The following is a 20,068-nucleotide window of genomic DNA, read 5'->3' on the forward strand; positions in this document are numbered from 1 at the left end:
AATGATCTTATGGTCAAATTATTGGAATCTTGTAGGAATTAAAGGAAAAAGAGCAACAAAAAGATAACAGTGAAATTAAGACCATCCACTGAGTGTAAGCATGGAGCGGTGAGTGGATTAATGGCAAAGGACACAGTTGAGGTCCATATACAATAATTGGAAATGATATCAACAGTTAATGTATGTAATATTTACTCTAAAGTATTCTATTATCAATTTACATTTGGGATTTTAAAATATGATCTGTATTTACATCATGTTACTTTGGGATTTTAACAAAAATATTTCCAAAAAAAATGAAGTTCTAATTTTGCATAAAATAAAAAATCTATTATATTTGAAAAATAATAAAAATCCTGTGACCATAATTAATTGACTTGTATTGTAGGGTAAACAACATGTATACTTACATATCAAAATATAAATATTTGTCAAACCAAAATATTAATTGGATTAGGAGGTACTGAAACAAATAAGTATAAAGCTTGAAACATGTGTGTAATACTCTGGTGAATATATTTAAATATTTCTTTGTAATGTAATTCAAATCATAATAACATGTGTTGATCAAATCGGTGAATTGCTCTAAGATTTTGGATTGTGGTATATTTGAGAATGTTGGTGATCGTGGTATCAAGTGTGCAGGAATAAACAAACAACACAGAATGCACATGGAAGAAAGAACACAAAAATAGTTTGAGAAAAGAATTCTCTTTATACTAGATGAGTCTACTGGATGGCTACAGAATTGCAATCAACAGAGGAAAAAAATGTGAGAGATTCACTTAGAGGATTGCAACAAACGCTCCAAGAATTACAAACTTCTTGTATACTAGTTAGTTACACAAGCAACCTTATATATAATGGGCCTGCAAAGATAGTTGACAGAAAATAACTAACTCCTAAGTAACTAAAGAAATATCAAAAAACATCTTCAAATCATTGGACGACTTCAGCTATTGAGCATGTCTAACATATGAAGAAGATTCTAAGGCATAAACTCAGAATATTTAAAAACTTCAAATAGGAAGTTATATTTTAAAATGAAACAGTTGTGCTTAGGCATCACTACACTAGCTACAATCCCTACCAGGTTGTCACTCTAGCTTGTAACAATCAGTTGTAGCATATCTAAATATTATTTAAAAAGAAAACAGAACAGCAAACCTGGAGGTCATACCAAACCCACTAAGAAAATCTAATTTAGAAAGACCAGACCGGTTAAAATGTCATAGTGCAGAAGATTTTAACTTATATTGATCTTTTTTCGCATAATTTTGCCTGCCTGTGTATACATTCCTATTACATTTGGTTGTATATATTTACATGAGCATTGAAGATACGTTGTCAAAGCTAAACTTGTATATTTGCATGTACTTCGGACATTTAGGTACCTGTAGTGACAGCTACAGTATCAATTGATCATAGTTGTCAGTATCGTGAAGGAACTTTTCCTTACTTCAAAGGACTAGCAGATTCAGTTATGTAAGTATCAAACATTTGTAGCATTGAAAGAGCATTTTTGTAGGATGCAAAATTTGATGCATCAATCTACTTTGTGCTGGTTTGGTGTGCAGGATAATGAATGGTATAAATGCTCCAAAAGTTGTTGAATGCTTTGGTTCTGATGGCTGCAGATATCGACAACTGGCAAAATCTGGAAATGATGACCTAAGACAGGATGCTGTATGAATTTCTTTAGCTTATGCTTTGTAATCTTTTTTGCATCTATTATTGAAGTTGTGCCAAATTATTTATTTGTCCATGTTTAGAAAAAAAATCAAATTTGAAGCCTTATTAGAGAAATTTATGTTTCAAAACACTGCTTTTGTTAATTGTAATATTAAATTAAAGCTTTAAATACATTTTTAGCCCATATAATTTACCTCAATTTTTTATTTTGGTTGCTATACTCTAAAGTATTAGTTTTGCTATTCATATATAATTTTTGTTCTGGTTTTAGTCATTTGATATATGTTGCATGATTAGGAGATAATTATTCCATAATTAGTACAGATTCCGTTTTTTCATTTGATATCTTTTGGAGATTTGATTTGATTTGTATAACTTTAATTACCTATTATTTCTTTCCTTAATTAGGTTGTAAATAGTCTATATATTTAGACTGTTATCACATTTGTAAATTGTTGAAAATCCCACATCCACTAGAGATAAGGAATTTTCATAGTATATAAATGGGTGTGAATCTTACCTTATAAGCCAGTTTTATAAGGTTGAGTTAGTCTTAAAGTTCACTTTTTTATATGGTATCAGAGTGATTTAGAGTCTATCCTAGCGAGAGTTTGTTGGATTTATCAGGCTACCCGCTATCGTACTACCATCCATAATATATAGTCCCATGCACGAGTTGGTAGGTCTTGGCGTGAGCGAGTGTGTTGGAGATCCCACATCGGCTAGAGCTAAAAAAATTTCATAGTATATGAGTGAGTGCAAATCTCACCTTATAATCCGGTTTTATAAGGTTGAGTTAGGCTTAAAACCCATTTCTTAATATAAATGAGAAGGGACCATGTGACGCATGACAAAGATAAAGGACCTTAAACCTAATTTTGAAAAACCCTAATAAGTTTGGGCCTTTGGCCCATTCCAATTTTTAACTAATAAAACCCTAAAACCCTAATTATTCAAATAAAATTTGAATGTGTTGCATTTGCATGAGCTGTTAAACCTAATTAAGAGTCAAAACCTACACTTTTAAAATTAGTTTTTCTGGACCTATTTTTGACCCATTTAAAACATTATACTTATTGCAATCCACAACTCATTTTTTTATCTCTGCCACAACACCTTCCGCCATAACCCATTATGATTTCCATTATAGCTTTATAAAGTATTTATGGGGTCTCCGATGATCCATTATCCGATATCGATAACACTACTAAAGATATTAAGTCTATATATCCTATTTTAGAAAACTTTTTTGGCTTGTCCAAGTTAGAGATTTCGGTATATATTATTAGTAATAGTGTAAGACATGTTATCTCTTTCTTTATTCACATTTTCTACAAGGGAATCTGCATGTCTAAAGGAATCTTATTTTTCTCATATATGTTGTTTATTTTGATGGTTATATTAAACTGCTGATTTCTTGTAGGTAATGGAACAATTCTTTGGTTTAGTCAACACATTCCTCAGGAACCATCAAGATACATGGAAAAGAAGACTAGGAGTTCGGACCTACAAGGTATATTCTGCTGTTTTAAAGTTCTTGGTCTTTAGTGCTGGTGATTGGTTTGTGAATTGTAACAATGTCATTGACAGAGTCAATCAACTATCTGTAAACAGTTTCAGGGAGTAACATGTAAAGTGAGATGGGAATTTCATTAATTTTGCATTACTCTTGAATTAGAATTGCCTGTTTACTATGCATAATATGCTTTTGCAGAATGATCTTGTTCCCATGACAGTTTTTTCATATAATTTTTTCCCTTGCACAATAAAGGCTACTTCCTAAACATTTATGTTCTGCTTCAGACTTGCGTAGGAATTTCTTGGCCTGGAAAATAAAATCCTACTCTATATTTTTCTGCCTAAAAATCAAAAGAACGTCCATTTCTTCTTTGTTGGTTAAGCATTTATAAACTTAACTCCGAAAAGGGATGTACTTGAGGGTTATATGAAATTATTTTTCCTTCAGATTGTCTATTTTGTACTATAGTTTTGAAGTTATGGCAGGAAGAGATTAAGTTCTTAAAATGGTTTAGAATTTTAACTTTCTATGAACAGGTTGTTCCTTTTACTCCAAGTGCTGGTGTTCTTGAGTGGGTTAATGGAACTCTTCCTCTCGGTGAATACCTTATAGGGAGGTCAGTCAAAGAAAGACAAGTTTTGCTGCACAATTTCTTGATCTTTTTATCTTTGAAGCAACTGATTCATGTTGTCAACCAACTATCCCAAAAGCTATTGCGTGAAAGTACATGAATGGTTTTATATTAACCCCTTCTATCAAAAACCCTTTGGGCTTGAAAAATGGACAATGCACTCTTTACCCTACCTTTGCTAAAATATGGCATTTATTAGGGAACATGGATCAATTTCTAGACCATATGGTCATAGACTAATACTGTACCATGAATGGCTTTATATCTAACAGTTTTTCTTCAACTTTCAGCATGAGAAATGGAGGTGCTCATGGTCGCTATGGAATGGGAGATTGGTCATTCCTTAAATGCCGAGAGCACATGGCAAATGTAAGAAGATAATATTTAAGTACTTATGTCAACTTAGTTATCATATACTGTTTGTTTTATAGTTTTCTAAGGTGATGACAATCTGAATTTATATCTGAAAAGAATTGAGTGGGAGGGGACAAAAAACTGTTTACTATAAAATATAAAATGTCTAGTTTGGATTAAAGACCTAAATTAAATACTACATAACTGGGCTGTAAGGTGTGCTGGAAATAATTCTAAAGATTGGATTTGTCTTTAGCCGCGGAACGGACTGACTCATTCATCTTATCAAGTTTGATAAACTTGATAAAAAGCCAATAGCTTGAGAAGAAAAGATATCATGTAATGATCACTATAGAGTAAATAAACCATCTTTTTTAACTAAACAGGGGCGGTGAAGAGAATGGGAACTGGTTAGACTTTATAAATAATTCCTGTGGAGTAAATCTCAGAAAAATTATCATTTCTGGACTGGTTGAAACCCTTTCATTCGTGCTCAAATATTTATATCTTCATCATCATCATCGTCAAAATAGCTTTGACTTAGGCTACAATTATAGTTTGTATTGAAATTGGTGAAGCAGTACATTAGATAATAATGTTGGGGATCTTTTAGTGCTTATGCATGATCAAGTGAAATTCATTTTTCAATTCTTCACAATCGTTTAACTTATTCAACTAATAAACTATGCATTGACAAATTGCATGCAAACCAAAAAAATGAAAAAACAGACTGATAGCATAAATATATAACAAAGCTATTTATTTTAATACCTTTTATTTTTTTTATGTCAAATAGAATAATACTATACTACGTTTGATGTTTTCTTGATAGGAGAGGGACAAGCGCAAAGCATTCCAGGAAGTTTGCAATAATTTCAGGTAACTTTCCTGTCCTTATCTTTTAGATGACCCAGATCACGTGATCGGCTTCATTGCTTAATCATATTTTCATGCAGGCCTGTTATGCATTACTTTTTCTTGGAGAGATTTCTACAGCCAGCTGAGTGGTTTGAAAAGAGACTTGCGTATTCTCGAAGTGTTGCTGCTAGTTCTATGGTAATAGCATTATACTTTTCCATGCATGCTTATTTTTTCAACATATGGATTGTCAGACCTGAATATGGCTCATAGGTATCAAGTGCGCCTGTTTGAAGGGTCTATATTTTTTTCCTCAATTCTGAAGGGAAATATCTAATGTTTTGGGATAGTGCAACCATGTTGGAATGAATACTACTCTGACTTCTGAACTAGCCGTTCATATGTTGCCCATTCATGTCATCTCGATCCACTATCATATATGATTTCTGTTTTATTTTAAAATAGCCTTTAAGTAAAAAAAAAAAATATCTGGAAGATCACCAAAATCACATCTACATCAATGTATTACAATCCTTGGTATACTTATTAGTTGATTCATATTCAGGTTGGCTATATCGTGGGCCTTGGAGATCGACATTCGATGAATATTTTAATTGATCAGGCGACTGCTGAGGTTATTCACATAGATCTTGGTGTTGCTTTTGAACAAGGCTGGATGCTTAAGACCCCAGAACGGGTATGTACTTGATAGTCCTTGAGTCATGCCCTTTTTTCCATACTTCATCTGGATTGTTGATATCACCTGTAACTGCTGGCAGGTTCCCTTTAGGCTTACAAGAGACATAATTGATGGAATGGGTGTAACTGGAGTAGAGGGGGTTTTCCGGAGATGTTGTGAGGAAACACTGTCTGTCATGCGGACAAACAAAGAAGCATTGCTGACGATTGTGGAAGTAATCATACTTCAGTCAAATTTTTGTAGTATGAATTGAACTTCCTTTTCTATAATCTCTTCCTAAAAGATGAGTGTCCTCTGCAGGTTTTCATACACGATCCTCTTTATAAGTGGGCTTTATCTCCTCTGAAAGCCTTGCAGCGTCAAAAGGTACGGTGTCTGCAGGTTTTTAGACTGTCTTATGTTAGTTTCTTTATTTAATAAATGTTCAGCATCTCATGAGTGTTCGTCGACTAGCATAAATTAGCACTTATCATAAATTGTGGAAATAAGTATATAACAGGAGGACTGCTAACCTAAATTAGCACTTAGCATAATGACTTGGATATTCTATTCTTTTTTGGGTTCTCAAGAATGTTGCTGGTTCTCCTCGATTTTGATCTGGTTGTAAATATGTTCAACTTGTATTACTTGATTTACATACAGCGTGACCTTTCTCCTTTTCTCCCCAGGATTTGGATGATGATTTTGATACAAGTTTGGAGGAACCACAAAATGATTACCAAGGAAATAAGGATGCTACACGAGCCCTTCTACGTGTCAAGCAAAAGCTAGATGGGTATGAAGATGGTGAAATGCGTAGCATCCACGGGCAGGTATTTTGTTGGCATATCTCTGCCAAATGACTAAATAAGGACTATTTCGTTTTCTTTCTTTTTTTTCTTCATCCAATTTTAGCTGATAAAGTGGGTTGGATAATGTATATTCATCCAATTTGAAGTTGGAACATAAACTTGTCAAAATGAGTGGTGTTACGCTTTAAGAGTTTAACCTGCTAGATACATTGTGCATTCATATTCGACCCTCATACCATACAGTTACATCCATCTTAGTGGAGAATATAGTTCATCAATTGCCTGCAATTTGTAAATACCATCTGGCTACTTGTACTGTTGTTTGCAGTCTAAAAATGTACATATTCTAATATCCCATGAAAAAATAAAATTATGGTTGGTACCTTTACTTGCAGGTGCAACAACTCATCCAAGATGCAATTGATTCTGAGCGATTGTGTCAAATGTTTCCTGGTTGGGGAGCTTGGTTGTAATTGGCACCCTTCTTTATACCCTTTGATACTGAATCATCTTGTATAGGCGGCGGTTATCTACTTCGTTGGACTTTTCCTCCTCGATTAGCATATGCTGTGACCAGTTTCTTTCGCTTTTTTTGTTGTATTATTTTTTGAAATTTTGTTCGGTGAGTTGTAAAATGGTTGCATGTTAAAGGATGCGAAAGGAATAGCTTTTTCGTATCACCTGTTCACTTAATACATCCCTTCCACCAACCCTTCAATTAAAAACAACTCTACAAGAAAATCTCTTATAATAAGTGGTGACATTCTTAGTTTTTATTGCTGATAAAATTTATTAATTGTGGGGTAGAAAATGGATCAATTAAGTTAGTTTTGTTTCACAATACAATTTTTATCTTATGGTTGTGTAAGCACCCATCAAAATATTATTTCAAATTATATTTGCATATTATGAACTTCTACCATGGGATTCGTGCCTCCAGACCCACCTACATGCAATGCGCTTATGAACTTGATCTTGTCCAACTCGAAGAAAGCTACGACTTTGAAGAATGGAAAGATCATGTAGATACCTTTGAGCTTTAGATGAAGCTCAACGTGTTGCTACGACACCGCCACAAATGCTACAATGCGATCAAGTTGTATCAGCAACGTGTTCTTTCTATCATTAGACTCTCTTTTATACTGTAAACATTTTTCTTCTGAAATTATAAAACAGTTCTGAATGTTATTATATTTTTAGTATATATTAAATTTCTACTGTAAAAGTCTATAAATTTCGTATTCAGTACTTAATTAAGGACTCGATCAAAGTAGAATCTATTTGTATTTTTATATAAGTGTGTTGGAATGCTTTCAATGTAACTTGGCCTATTGATCTTGACCAGCCTCGACAGGTTCCACAGCCAATGTAATTAGCCTTCTAACTATTACCTCACTCTAAATTAACTATCCAACCTATATCTATATATAAAAGCTGTAATGAGCGTCTATCATTTCATGTATAGTTATAGAGAGCATTTAATGTTTATTCTACAGCGTCTAATCAGCTTTACATGGAACTCTGTTAGAAAGTTCTTTGATTAAAAACTAGTGGTTAGATAGTTTAAAATCAGACTTTATGAATATATTTTAGTGCGTACAAGTATTGTAGTGTCTAATCAATAAATAACTAGACAATTTAAAATAAGAGTTTATAAATATGTCAAGGTTTAGTCCAAGTTTGATTATCTAGTCAAGGTTTGACCGTCTAATCTAAGTTTAACCTGTCTAAAGTCATGTTAATAGTCAATTCGAGGGACTTATCTTTATTCATTTATTATCGTAGATGATTTTATTATTTAGACTTATTAAATGATCCTTTGTTCTGAGAATGGTATAAGTTTGTAACAAAGTCAAATAAAATGTATATATATTCTAATAGAAATTTGTATAACTGTAAAATATATTAGACGATTGGAATGTCTAACATGTCATTATTTTATAGGAAAATATTATAAATTTTTGGATGTTACACTCAAGACTTGCTTGAGACTCCCAATTTTACCTTCAAATCTCAAATTCAAGCTCCTATTCTTTAGACTGAGAATGTTCATCTAAAGGCTGATTTAGATGTTGCTAGTGCTTTACTTCAACCAACACTTCAAGCATATGAAATATCCCTTGGAGAAGTTCCCAATTGAAGGCAATGACTACCTTTTTGCTCAATCTTAGACTCAAGTCTATCTTACCCACCTCTTTTTTTGCACCAATGGTGTTAACTTTAAATACGTAAACTAAGTCTAATGGTTCAGTTTGTCCACCCTTTATTGATGTTTCTTAAAAAGGGAAGAACATAGCATATTGGGAAAATATATCTAGAAAATAAAAAGGAGGAGTACAAGTTAAAGGGAAGCTTTAAGGAAGATAGATGCACAAACTTAGGGGGGGAGTAATTTCAAGAATATGTATTGTGTTTTTTTGTATTTAAAAATGTAACAAACTATGTCATGAAGTACGATTCTAAGTTTTTGTTCATCTTTTCAAACATACTATAATATGTATTCAGATGGTCAAAGAATATATCCTAATCATATAATCTGAATAATGAATATTTTGTGTTATTGAAAAGTTTGACAACCCATCAAATTTATGTTTTATGATATTTTAAAAGCTTGTTAGTTTAGGGTTTAGGGTTTATCTAAAAAATATTTGTAAAAACTAGATGTGTTGCTATCTCTTTAAGAAAATCTCATGTTTAAATTTTATTGCTTTAAGAACCATAAAAAATGAGGAGATTGTTATGCCAAAAGTCCAATGGCCCCATAATATTGATTAAGTTATTGTCACAATAAAGTAAGAAACATGAAGAAGCTTTGTCCGAAGATGTGAAGATATTGTAAGACCTGAGTGCTTCGTCTACCAGATGATACATCACCTTGCAATTTTCACTTTGTTTAATAAATGGAACATTCTTCACTGCGTACAGACCTAAAGCTTACAATTATACCTAACAAAAATATTCTTTAAGTTTACTACTGCATTGCAAGGAATGTCTTCCTCTTTTGTCTACCTAGATGATTCACACAAAGTACAACTCTACGAATTTGTAGTGAATCCTTCTTCGAATATCTATGTAAAGTTATTCGTTAAATAAGGAAACAAAAGATATATTCAACTATTTGATGCCAAAATGTTGTCAAATTCTTTTGTAGCCTTAAAAACTTTATAGAAGAACATTATTTTGTGATCTTTGTGATCACACTTTCATACAAACTTTATTTGTGTTAGGCAGAAGTGACTAAGTTTCAAATAATACTCAATGTCTTCTCCATGAGTGGCTACTATTTAAAGAACATTGTCTTGGTCAGAAATGGTTGTTGTCCAAAAAATATTGTCTTAACCAGCATTTCAAATAATAATTTATATTTATCCAGGAGTGGTTAGGATCCAAACAATGGCTTATCGAAAAATGGTTGAGGTCCAAACAATATTCAGTTTTTAGCCAAAAATGGGTGTGTTACAAACAATTATCTCTTGTTTAATGGTTAAACCAAAAAGTTGGAAAACCATGTCTCAACAATTTAATTGATTAACATGTGCAATAATCAATTAAATATGAAATGTAATTCATTTTCAAAATAATAATTAATTAAAAGGTTATATAATCAATTAGATATTTTAGTATCAGTTTTAATTACTATTTTCTAAACTCAATAAATAAAGTACTTGGCTTGATGTTTTAAAATACACATTTACGATCAAAAGCATTCAAAACGGTTTTTTTCAAAGCATTTTCTCACTCTCATTTATGCTATCAAGATTTCCTAATCAAGGTTGTGCATTATTGAGCCTTGTGTGCTTCTACTATGAACGTTTGGTAATATTTTTCCTTGTATTATTTGTTGTTGTAATTGGATTATTCTAGTGTTTGGTTCTTGGTGATCAAGAGTTGATAAGGCATGCATCATTTTGTGTTGAAAATAGTTGATAGACTTGTTTTGGTTTATATACTATTGAAAGTGTTCAAGAGTTCATTGTATTGTAATAACTTTTGAAGTTAATGGAATCAAAAAAATTTAAGGTTGAATTGTTGAGAGTGAATATAGGATCTTGTTGGTCTGAACTAGTATAAAACCTCTTATGCAAATTTTATTTGCTTATCTTATTCTATTTGTGATACAATCTAATCTTGTGTCAATCTTGCTTTCAATATATTTGCATTCAGTTTTCTAGTCTTAAAAGAGTTTTAAAAGGAACTTCAAGAAAGAAAACTTTTATGAAAAAGATTTGAAAAACAATTCACCCCTATAGGTTTCAAATAGTCTCATATATTATATTAGTTTAGGCATCTAAATTGGGCAAAATAGAGAAGATTTAGTCTTAAAAACTACTTTTTCCACTTAGAATGATTACTTTGATGCATTAAATGATCTTATGGTCAAATTATTGGAATCTTGTAGGAATTAAAGGAAAAAGAGCAACAAAAAGATAACAGTGAAATTAAGACCATCCACTGAGTGTAAGCATGGAGCGGTGAGTGGATTAATGGCAAAGGACACAGTTGAGGTCCATATACAATAATTGGAAATGATATCAACAGTTAATGTATGTAATATTTACTCTAAAGTATTCTATTATCAATTTTACATTTGGGATTTTAAAATATGATCTGTATTTACATCATGTTACTTTTGGGATTTTAACAAAAATATTTCCAAAAAAAATGAAGTTCTAATTTTTGCATAAAATAAAAAATCTATTATATTTGAAAAATAATAAAAATCCTGTGACCATAATTTAATTGACTTGTATTGTAGGGTAAACAACATGTATACTTACATATCAAAATATAAATATTTTGTCAAACCAAAATATTAATTGGATTAGGAGGTACTGAAACAAATAAGTATAAAGCTTGAAACATGTGTGTAATACTCTGGTGAATATATTTAAATATTTCTTTGTAATGTAATTCAAATCATAATAACATGTGTTGATCAAATCGGTGAATTGCTCTAAGATTTTGGATTGTGGTATATTTGAGAATGTTGGTGATCGTGGTATCAAGTGTGCAGGAATAAACAAACAACACAGAATGCACATGGAAGAAAGAACACAAAAATAGTTTGAGAAAAGAATTCTCTTTATACTAGATGAGTCTACTGGATGGCTACAGAATTGCAATCAACAGAGGAAAAAAATGTGAGAGATTCACTTAGAGGATTGCAACAAACGCTCCAAGAATTACAAACTTCTTGTATACTAGTTAGTTACACAAGCAACCTTATATATAATGGGCCTGCAAAGATAGTTGACAGAAAATAACTAACTCCTAAGTAACTAAAGAAATATCAAAAAACATCTTCAAATCATTGGACGACTTCAGCTATTGAGCATGTCTAACATATGAAGAAGATTCTAAGGCATAAACTCAGAATATTTAAAAACTTCAAATAGGAAGTTATATTTTAAAATGAAACAGTTGTGCTTAGGCATCACTACACTAGCTACAATCCCTACCAGGTTGTCACTCTAGCTTGTAACAATCAGTTGTAGCATATCTAAATATTATTTAAAAAGAAAACAGAACAGCAAACCTGGAGGTCATACCAAACCCACTAAGAAAATCTAATTTAGAAAGACCAGACCGGTTAAAATGTCATAGTGCAGAAGATTTTAACTTATATTGATCTTTTTTTCGCATAATTTTTGCCTGCCTGTGTATACATTTCCTATTACATTTTGGTTGTATATATTTACATGAGCATTGAAGATACGTTGTCAAAGCTAAACTTGTATATTTGCATGTACTTCGGACATTTAGGTACCTGTAGTGACAGCTACAGTATCAATTGATCATAGTTGTCAGTATCGTGAAGGAACTTTTCCTTACTTCAAAGGACTAGCAGATTCAGTTATGTAAGTATCAAACATTTGTAGCATTGAAAGAGCATTTTTGTAGGATGCAAAATTTGATGCATCAATCTACTTTGTGCTGGTTTGGTGTGCAGGATAATGAATGGTATAAATGCTCCAAAAGTTGTTGAATGCTTTGGTTCTGATGGCTGCAGATATCGACAACTGGCAAAATCTGGAAATGATGACCTAAGACAGGATGCTGTATGAATTTCTTTAGCTTATGCTTTGTAATCTTTTTTGCATCTATTATTGAAGTTGTGCCAAATTATTTATTTGTCCATGTTTAGAAAAAAAATCAAATTTGAAGCCTTATTAGAGAAATTTATGTTTCAAAACACTGCTTTTTGTTAATTGTAATATTAAATTAAAGCTTTAAATACATTTTTAGCCCATATAATTTACCTCAATTTTTTTATTTTGGTTGCTATACTCTAAAGTATTAGTTTTTGCTATTCATATATAATTTTTTGTTCTGGTTTTAGTCATTTGATATATGTTGCATGATTAGGAGATAATTATTCCATAATTAGTACAGATTCCGTTTTTTCATTTGATATCTTTTGGAGATTTGATTTGATTTGTATAACTTTAATTACCTATTATTTCTTTCCTTAATTAGGTTGTAAATAGTCTATATATTTAGACTGTTATCACATTTGTAAATTGTTGAAAATCCCACATCCACTAGAGATAAGGAATTTTCATAGTATATAAATGGGTGTGAATCTTACCTTATAAGCCAGTTTTATAAGGTTGAGTTAGTCTTAAAGTTCACTTTTTTATATGGTATCAGAGTGATTTAGAGTCTATCCTAGCGAGAGTTTGTTGGATTTATCAGGCTACCCGCTATCGTACTACCATCCATAATATATAGTCCCATGCACGAGTTGGTAGGTCTTGGCGTGAGCGAGTGTGTTGGAGATCCCACATCGGCTAGAGCTAAAAAAATTTCATAGTATATGAGTGAGTGCAAATCTCACCTTATAATCCGGTTTTATAAGGTTGAGTTAGGCTTAAAACCCATTTCTTAATATAAATGAGAAGGGACCATGTGACGCATGACAAAGATAAAGGACCTTAAACCTAATTTTGAAAAACCCTAATAAGTTTGGGCCTTTGGCCCATTCCAATTTTTAACTAATAAAACCCTAAAATCCTAATTATTCAAATAAAATTTGAATGTGTTGCATTTGCATGAGCTGTTAAACCTAATTAAGAGTCAAAACCTACACTTTTAAAATTAGTTTTTCTGGACCTATTTTTGACCCATTTAAAACATTATACTTATTGCAATCCACAACTCATTTTTTTATCTCTGCCACAACACCTTCCGCCATAACCCATTATGATTTCCATTATAGCTTTATAAAGTATTTATGGGGTCTCCGATGATCCATTATCCGATATCGATAACACTACTAAAGATATTAAGTCTATATATCCTATTTTAGAAAACTTTTTTGGCTTGTCCAAGTTAGAGATTTCGGTATATATTATTAGTAATAGTGTAAGACATGTTATCTCTTTCTTTATTCACATTTTCTACAAGGGAATCTGCATGTCTAAAGGAATCTTATTTTTCTCATATATGTTGTTTATTTTGATGGTTATATTAAACTGCTGATTTCTTGTAGGTAATGGAACAATTCTTTGGTTTAGTCAACACATTCCTCAGGAACCATCAAGATACATGGAAAAGAAGACTAGGAGTTCGGACCTACAAGGTATATTCTGCTGTTTTAAAGTTCTTGGTCTTTAGTGCTGGTGATTGGTTTGTGAATTGTAACAATGTCATTGACAGAGTCAATCAACTATCTGTAAACAGTTTCAGGGAGTAACATGTAAAGTGAGATGGGAATTTCATTAATTTTGCATTACTCTTGAATTAGAATTGCCTGTTTACTATGCATAATATGCTTTTGCAGAATGATCTTGTTCCCATGACAGTTTTTTCATATAATTTTTTCCCTTGCACAATAAAGGCTACTTCCTAAACATTTATGTTCTGCTTCAGACTTGCGTAGGAATTTCTTGGCCTGGAAAATAAAATCCTACTCTATATTTTTTCTGCCTAAAAATCAAAAGAACGTCCATTTCTTCTTTGTTGGTTAAGCATTTATAAACTTAACTCCGAAAAGGGATGTACTTGAGGGTTATATGAAATTATTTTTTCCTTCAGATTGTCTATTTTGTACTATAGTTTTGAAGTTATGGCAGGAAGAGATTAAGTTCTTAAAATGGTTTAGAATTTTAACTTTCTATGAACAGGTTGTTCCTTTTACTCCAAGTGCTGGTGTTCTTGAGTGGGTTAATGGAACTCTTCCTCTCGGTGAATACCTTATAGGGAGGTCAGTCAAAGAAAGACAAGTTTTGCTGCACAATTTCTTGATCTTTTTATCTTTGAAGCAACTGATTCATGTTGTCAACCAACTATCCCAAAAGCTATTGCGTGAAAGTACATGAATGGTTTTATATTAACCCCTTCTATCAAAAACCCTTTGGGCTTGAAAAATGGACAATGCACTCTTTACCCTACCTTTGCTAAAATATGGCATTTATTAGGGAACATGGATCAATTTCTAGACCATATGGTCATAGACTAATACTGTACCATGAATGGCTTTATATCTAACAGTTTTTCTTCAACTTTCAGCATGAGAAATGGAGGTGCTCATGGTCGCTATGGAATGGGAGATTGGTCATTCCTTAAATGCCGAGAGCACATGGCAAATGTAAGAAGATAATATTTAAGTACTTATGTCAACTTAGTTATCATATACTGTTTGTTTTATAGTTTTCTAAGGTGATGACAATCTGAATTTATATCTGAAAAGAATTGAGTGGGAGGGGACAAAAAACTGTTTACTATAAAATATAAAATGTCTAGTTTGGATTAAAGACCTAAATTAAATACTACATAACTGGGCTGTAAGGTGTGCTGGAAATAATTCTAAAGATTGGATTTGTCTTTAGCCGCGGAACGGACTGACTCATTCATCTTATCAAGTTTGATAAACTTGATAAAAAGCCAATAGCTTGAGAAGAAAAGATATCATGTAATGATCACTATAGAGTAAATAAACCATCTTTTTTAACTAAACAGGGGCGGTGAAGAGAATGGGAACTGGTTAGACTTTATAAATAATTCCTGTGGAGTAAATCTCAGAAAAATTATCATTTCTGGACTGGTTGAAACCCTTTCATTCGTGCTCAAATATTTATATCTTCATCATCATCATCGTCAAAATAGCTTTGACTTAGGCTACAATTATAGTTTGTATTGAAATTGGTGAAGCAGTACATTAGATAATAATGTTGGGGATCTTTTAGTGCTTATGCATGATCAAGTGAAATTCATTTTTCAATTCTTCACAATCGTTTAACTTATTCAACTAATAAACTATGCATTGACAAATTGCATGCAAACCAAAAAAATGAAAAAACAGACTGATAGCATAAATATATAACAAAGCTATTTATTTTAATACCTTTTATTTTTTTTATGTCAAATAGAATAATACTATACTACGTTTGATGTTTTCTTGATAGGAGAGGGACAAGCGCAAAGCATTCCAGGAAGTTTGCAATAATTTCAGGTAACTTTCCTGTCCTTATCTTTTAGATGACCCAGATCACGTGATCGGCTTCATTGCTTAATCATATTTTCATGCAGGCCTGTTATGCATTACTTTTTCTTGGAGAGATTTCTACAGCCAGCTGAGTGGTTTGAAAAGAGACTTGCGTATTCTCGAAGTGTTGCTGCTAGTTCTATGGTAATAGCATTATACTTTTCCATGCATGCTTATTTTTTCAACATATGGATTGTCAGACCTGAATATGGCTCATAGGTATCAAGTGCGCCTGTTTGAAGGGTCTATATTTTTTTCCTCAATTCTGAAGGGAAATATCTAATGTTTTGGGATAGTGCAACCATGTTGGAATGAATACTACTCTGACTTCTGAACTAGCCGTTCATATGTTGCCCATTCATGTCATCTCGATCCACTATCATATATGATTTCTGTTTTATTTTAAAATAGCCTTTAAGTAAAAAAAAAAAATATCTGGAAGATCACCAAAATCACATCTACATCAATGTATTACAATCCTTGGTATACTTATTAGTTGATTCATATTCAGGTTGGCTATATCGTGGGCCTTGGAGATCGACATTCGATGAATATTTTAATTGATCAGGCGACTGCTGAGGTTATTCACATAGATCTTGGTGTTGCTTTTGAACAAGGCTGGATGCTTAAGACCCCAGAACGGGTATGTACTTGATAGTCCTTGAGTCATGCCCTTTTTTCCATACTTCATCTGGATTGTTGATATCACCTGTAACTGCTGGCAGGTTCCCTTTAGGCTTACAAGAGACATAATTGATGGAATGGGTGTAACTGGAGTAGAGGGGGTTTTCCGGAGATGTTGTGAGGAAACACTGTCTGTCATGCGGACAAACAAAGAAGCATTGCTGACGATTGTGGAAGTAATCATACTTCAGTCAAATTTTTGTAGTATGAATTGAACTTCCTTTTCTATAATCTCTTCCTAAAAGATGAGTGTCCTCTGCAGGTTTTCATACACGATCCTCTTTATAAGTGGGCTTTATCTCCTCTGAAAGCCTTGCAGCGTCAAAAGGTACGGTGTCTGCAGGTTTTTAGACTGTCTTATGTTAGTTTCTTTATTTAATAAATGTTCAGCATCTCATGAGTGTTCGTCGACTAGCATAAATTAGCACTTATCATAAATTGTGGAAATAAGTATATAACAGGAGGACTGCTAACCTAAATTAGCACTTAGCATAATGACTTGGATATTCTATTCTTTTTTGGGTTCTCAAGAATGTTGCTGGTTCTCCTCGATTTTGATCTGGTTGTAAATATGTTCAACTTGTATTACTTGATTTACATACAGCGTGACCTTTCTCCTTTTCTCCCCAGGATTTGGATGATGATTTTGATACAAGTTTGGAGGAACCACAAAATGATTACCAAGGAAATAAGGATGCTACACGAGCCCTTCTACGTGTCAAGCAAAAGCTAGATGGGTATGAAGATGGTGAAATGCGTAGCATCCACGGGCAGGTATTTTGTTGGCATATCTCTGCCAAATGACTAAATAAGGACTATTTCGTTTTCTTTCTTTTTTTTCTTCATCCAATTTTAGCTGATAAAGTGGGTTGGATAATGTATATTCATCCAATTTGAAGTTGGAACATAAACTTGTCAAAATGAGTGGTGTTACGCTTTAAGAGTTTAACCTGCTAGATACATTGTGCATTCATATTCGACCCTCATACCATACAGTTACATCCATCTTAGTGGAGAATATAGTTCATCAATTGCCTGCAATTTGTAAATACCATCTGGCTACTTGTACTGTTGTTTGCAGTCTAAAAATGTACATATTCTAATATCCCATGAAAAAATAAAATTATGGTTGGTACCTTTACTTGCAGGTGCAACAACTCATCCAAGATGCAATTGATTCTGAGCGATTGTGTCAAATGTTTCCTGGTTGGGGAGCTTGGTTGTAATTGGCACCCTTCTTTATACCCTTTGATACTGAATCATCTTGTATAGGCGGCGGTTATCTACTTCGTTGGACTTTTCCTCCTCGATTAGCATATGCTGTGACCAGTTTCTTTCGCTTTTTTTGTTGTATTATTTTTTGAAATTTTGTTCGGTGAGTTGTAAAATGGTTGCATGTTAAAGGATGCGAAAGGAATAGCTTTTTCGTATCACCTGTTCACTTAATACATCCCTTCCACCAACCCTTCAATTAAAAACAACTCTACAAGAAAATCTCTTATAATAAGTGGTGACATTCTTAGTTTTTATTGCTGATAAAATTTATTAATTGTGGGGTAGAAAATGGATCAATTAAGTTAGTTTTGTTTCACAATACAATTTTTATCTTATGGTTGTGTAAGCACCCATCAAAATATTATTTCAAATTATATTTGCATATTATGAACTTCTACCATGGGATTCGTGCCTCCAGACCCACCTACATGCAATGCGCTTATGAACTTGATCTTGTCCAACTCGAAGAAAGCTACGACTTTGAAGAATGGAAAGATCATGTAGATACCTTTGAGCTTTAGATGAAGCTCAACGTGTTGCTACGACACCGCCACAAATGCTACAATGCGATCAAGTTGTATCAGCAACGTGTTCTTTCTATCATTAGACTCTCTTTTATACTGTAAACATTTTTCTTCTGAAATTATAAAACAGTTCTGAATGTTATTATATTTTTAGTATATATTAAATTTCTACTGTAAAAGTCTATAAATTTCGTATTCAGTACTTAATTAAGGACTCGATCAAAGTAGAATCTATTTGTATTTTTATATAAGTGTGTTGGAATGCTTTCAATGTAACTTGGCCTATTGATCTTGACCAGCCTCGACAGGTTCCACAGCCAATGTAATTAGCCTTCTAACTATTACCTCACTCTAAATTAACTATCCAACCTATATCTATATATAAAAGCTGTAATGAGCGTCTATCATTTCATGTATAGTTATAGAGAGCATTTAATGTTTATTCTACAGCGTCTAATCAGCTTTACATGGAACTCTGTTAGAAAGTTCTTTGATTAAAAACTAGTGGTTAGATAGTTTAAAATCAGACTTTATGAATATATTTTAGTGCGTACAAGTATTGTAGTGTCTAATCAATAAATAACTAGACAATTTAAAATAAGAGTTTATAAATATGTCAAGGTTTAGTCCAAGTTTGATTATCTAGTCAAGGTTTGACCGTCTAATCTAAGTTTAACCTGTCTAAAGTCATGTTAATAGTCAATTCGAGGGACTTATCTTTATTCATTTATTATCGTAGATGATTTTATTATTTAGACTTATTAAATGATCCTTTGTTCTGAGAATGGTATAAGTTTGTAACAAAGTCAAATAAAATGTATATATATTCTAATAGAAATTTGTATAACTGTAAAATATATTAGACGATTGGAATGTCTAACATGTCATTATTTTATAGGAAAATATTATAAATTTTTGGATGTTACACTCAAGACTTGCTTGAGACTCCCAATTTTACCTTCAAATCTCAAATTCAAGCTCCTATTCTTTAGACTGAGAATGTTCATCTAAAGGCTGATTTAGATGTTGCTAGTGCTTTACTTCAACCAACACTTCAAGCATATGAAATATCCCTTGGAGAAGTTCCCAATTGAAGGCAATGACTACCTTTTTGCTCAATCTTAGACTCAAGTCTATCTTACCCACCTCTTTTTTTGCACCAATGGTGTTAACTTTAAATACGTAAACTAAGTCTAATGGTTCAGTTTGTCCACCCTTTATTGATGTTTCTTAAAAAGGGAAGAACATAGCATATTGGGAAAATATATCTAGAAAATAAAAAGGAGGAGTACAAGTTAAAGGGAAGCTTTAAGGAAGATAGATGCACAAACTTAGGGGGGGAGTAATTTCAAGAATATGTATTGTGTTTTTTTGTATTTAAAAATGTAACAAACTATGTCATGAAGTACGATTCTAAGTTTTTGTTCATCTTTTCAAACATACTATAATATGTATTCAGATGGTCAAAGAATATATCCTAATCATATAATCTGAATAATGAATATTTTGTGTTATTGAAAAGTTTGACAACCCATCAAATTTATGTTTTATGA

General features: G+C 32.4%; 2 protein-coding genes across 2 annotated transcripts; both read left to right on the forward strand.

Annotated features, from left to right (window-relative positions):
• The first annotated feature begins 721 nt into the window (after positions 1-721).
• Positions 722-7,321, forward strand: LOC137822700 (serine/threonine-protein kinase ATM-like). The gene is made up of 13 exons (XM_068627647.1): positions 722-772; positions 1,391-1,485; positions 1,578-1,686; positions 3,116-3,205; positions 3,748-3,827; positions 4,133-4,211; positions 5,029-5,075; positions 5,153-5,252; positions 5,620-5,751; positions 5,834-5,968; positions 6,055-6,120; positions 6,423-6,566; positions 6,941-7,321. Exons 1-13 carry the CDS (start codon positions 737-739, stop codon positions 7,016-7,018), a joined length of 1,191 nt encoding a protein of 396 aa, XP_068483748.1. The 5' UTR covers positions 722-736; the 3' UTR covers positions 7,019-7,321.
• A 4,314-nt stretch (positions 7,322-11,635) lies between these two features.
• Positions 11,636-18,245, forward strand: LOC137822021 (serine/threonine-protein kinase ATM-like). Its single transcript, XM_068626901.1, has 13 exons — positions 11,636-11,686; positions 12,309-12,403; positions 12,496-12,604; positions 14,038-14,127; positions 14,672-14,751; positions 15,057-15,135; positions 15,953-15,999; positions 16,077-16,176; positions 16,544-16,675; positions 16,758-16,892; positions 16,979-17,044; positions 17,347-17,490; positions 17,865-18,245. The coding sequence occupies exons 1-13, from the start codon at positions 11,651-11,653 to the stop codon at positions 17,940-17,942; spliced, it is 1,191 nt and encodes a 396-aa protein (XP_068483002.1). The 5' UTR covers positions 11,636-11,650; the 3' UTR covers positions 17,943-18,245.
• Positions 18,246-20,068: the final 1,823 nt, after the last annotated feature.

This window comes from Phaseolus vulgaris, chromosome 9 (assembly GCF_000499845.2).
Source record: "Phaseolus vulgaris cultivar G19833 chromosome 9, P. vulgaris v2.0, whole genome shotgun sequence".
NCBI lineage: Eukaryota > Viridiplantae > Streptophyta > Magnoliopsida > Fabales > Fabaceae > Phaseolus > Phaseolus vulgaris.

Coding starts and splice junctions, on each gene's coding strand:
- LOC137822021 (XM_068626901.1), top strand. CDS start 11,651: ATGGCTACAGAATTGCAATCAACAGAGGAAAAAAAT. Junction 12,605..14,037: donor ATGACCTAAGACAGGATGCT/GTATGAATTTCT, acceptor GATTTCTTGTAG/GTAATGGAACAATTCTTTGG. Junction 16,893..16,978: donor CATTGCTGACGATTGTGGAA/GTAATCATACTT, acceptor TGTCCTCTGCAG/GTTTTCATACACGATCCTCT.
- LOC137822700 (XM_068627647.1), top strand. CDS start 737: ATGGCTACAGAATTGCAATCAACAGAGGAAAAAAAT. Junction 3,206..3,747: donor TAGGAGTTCGGACCTACAAG/GTATATTCTGCT, acceptor TTCTATGAACAG/GTTGTTCCTTTTACTCCAAG. Junction 6,121..6,422: donor AAGCCTTGCAGCGTCAAAAG/GTACGGTGTCTG, acceptor TTTTCTCCCCAG/GATTTGGATGATGATTTTGA.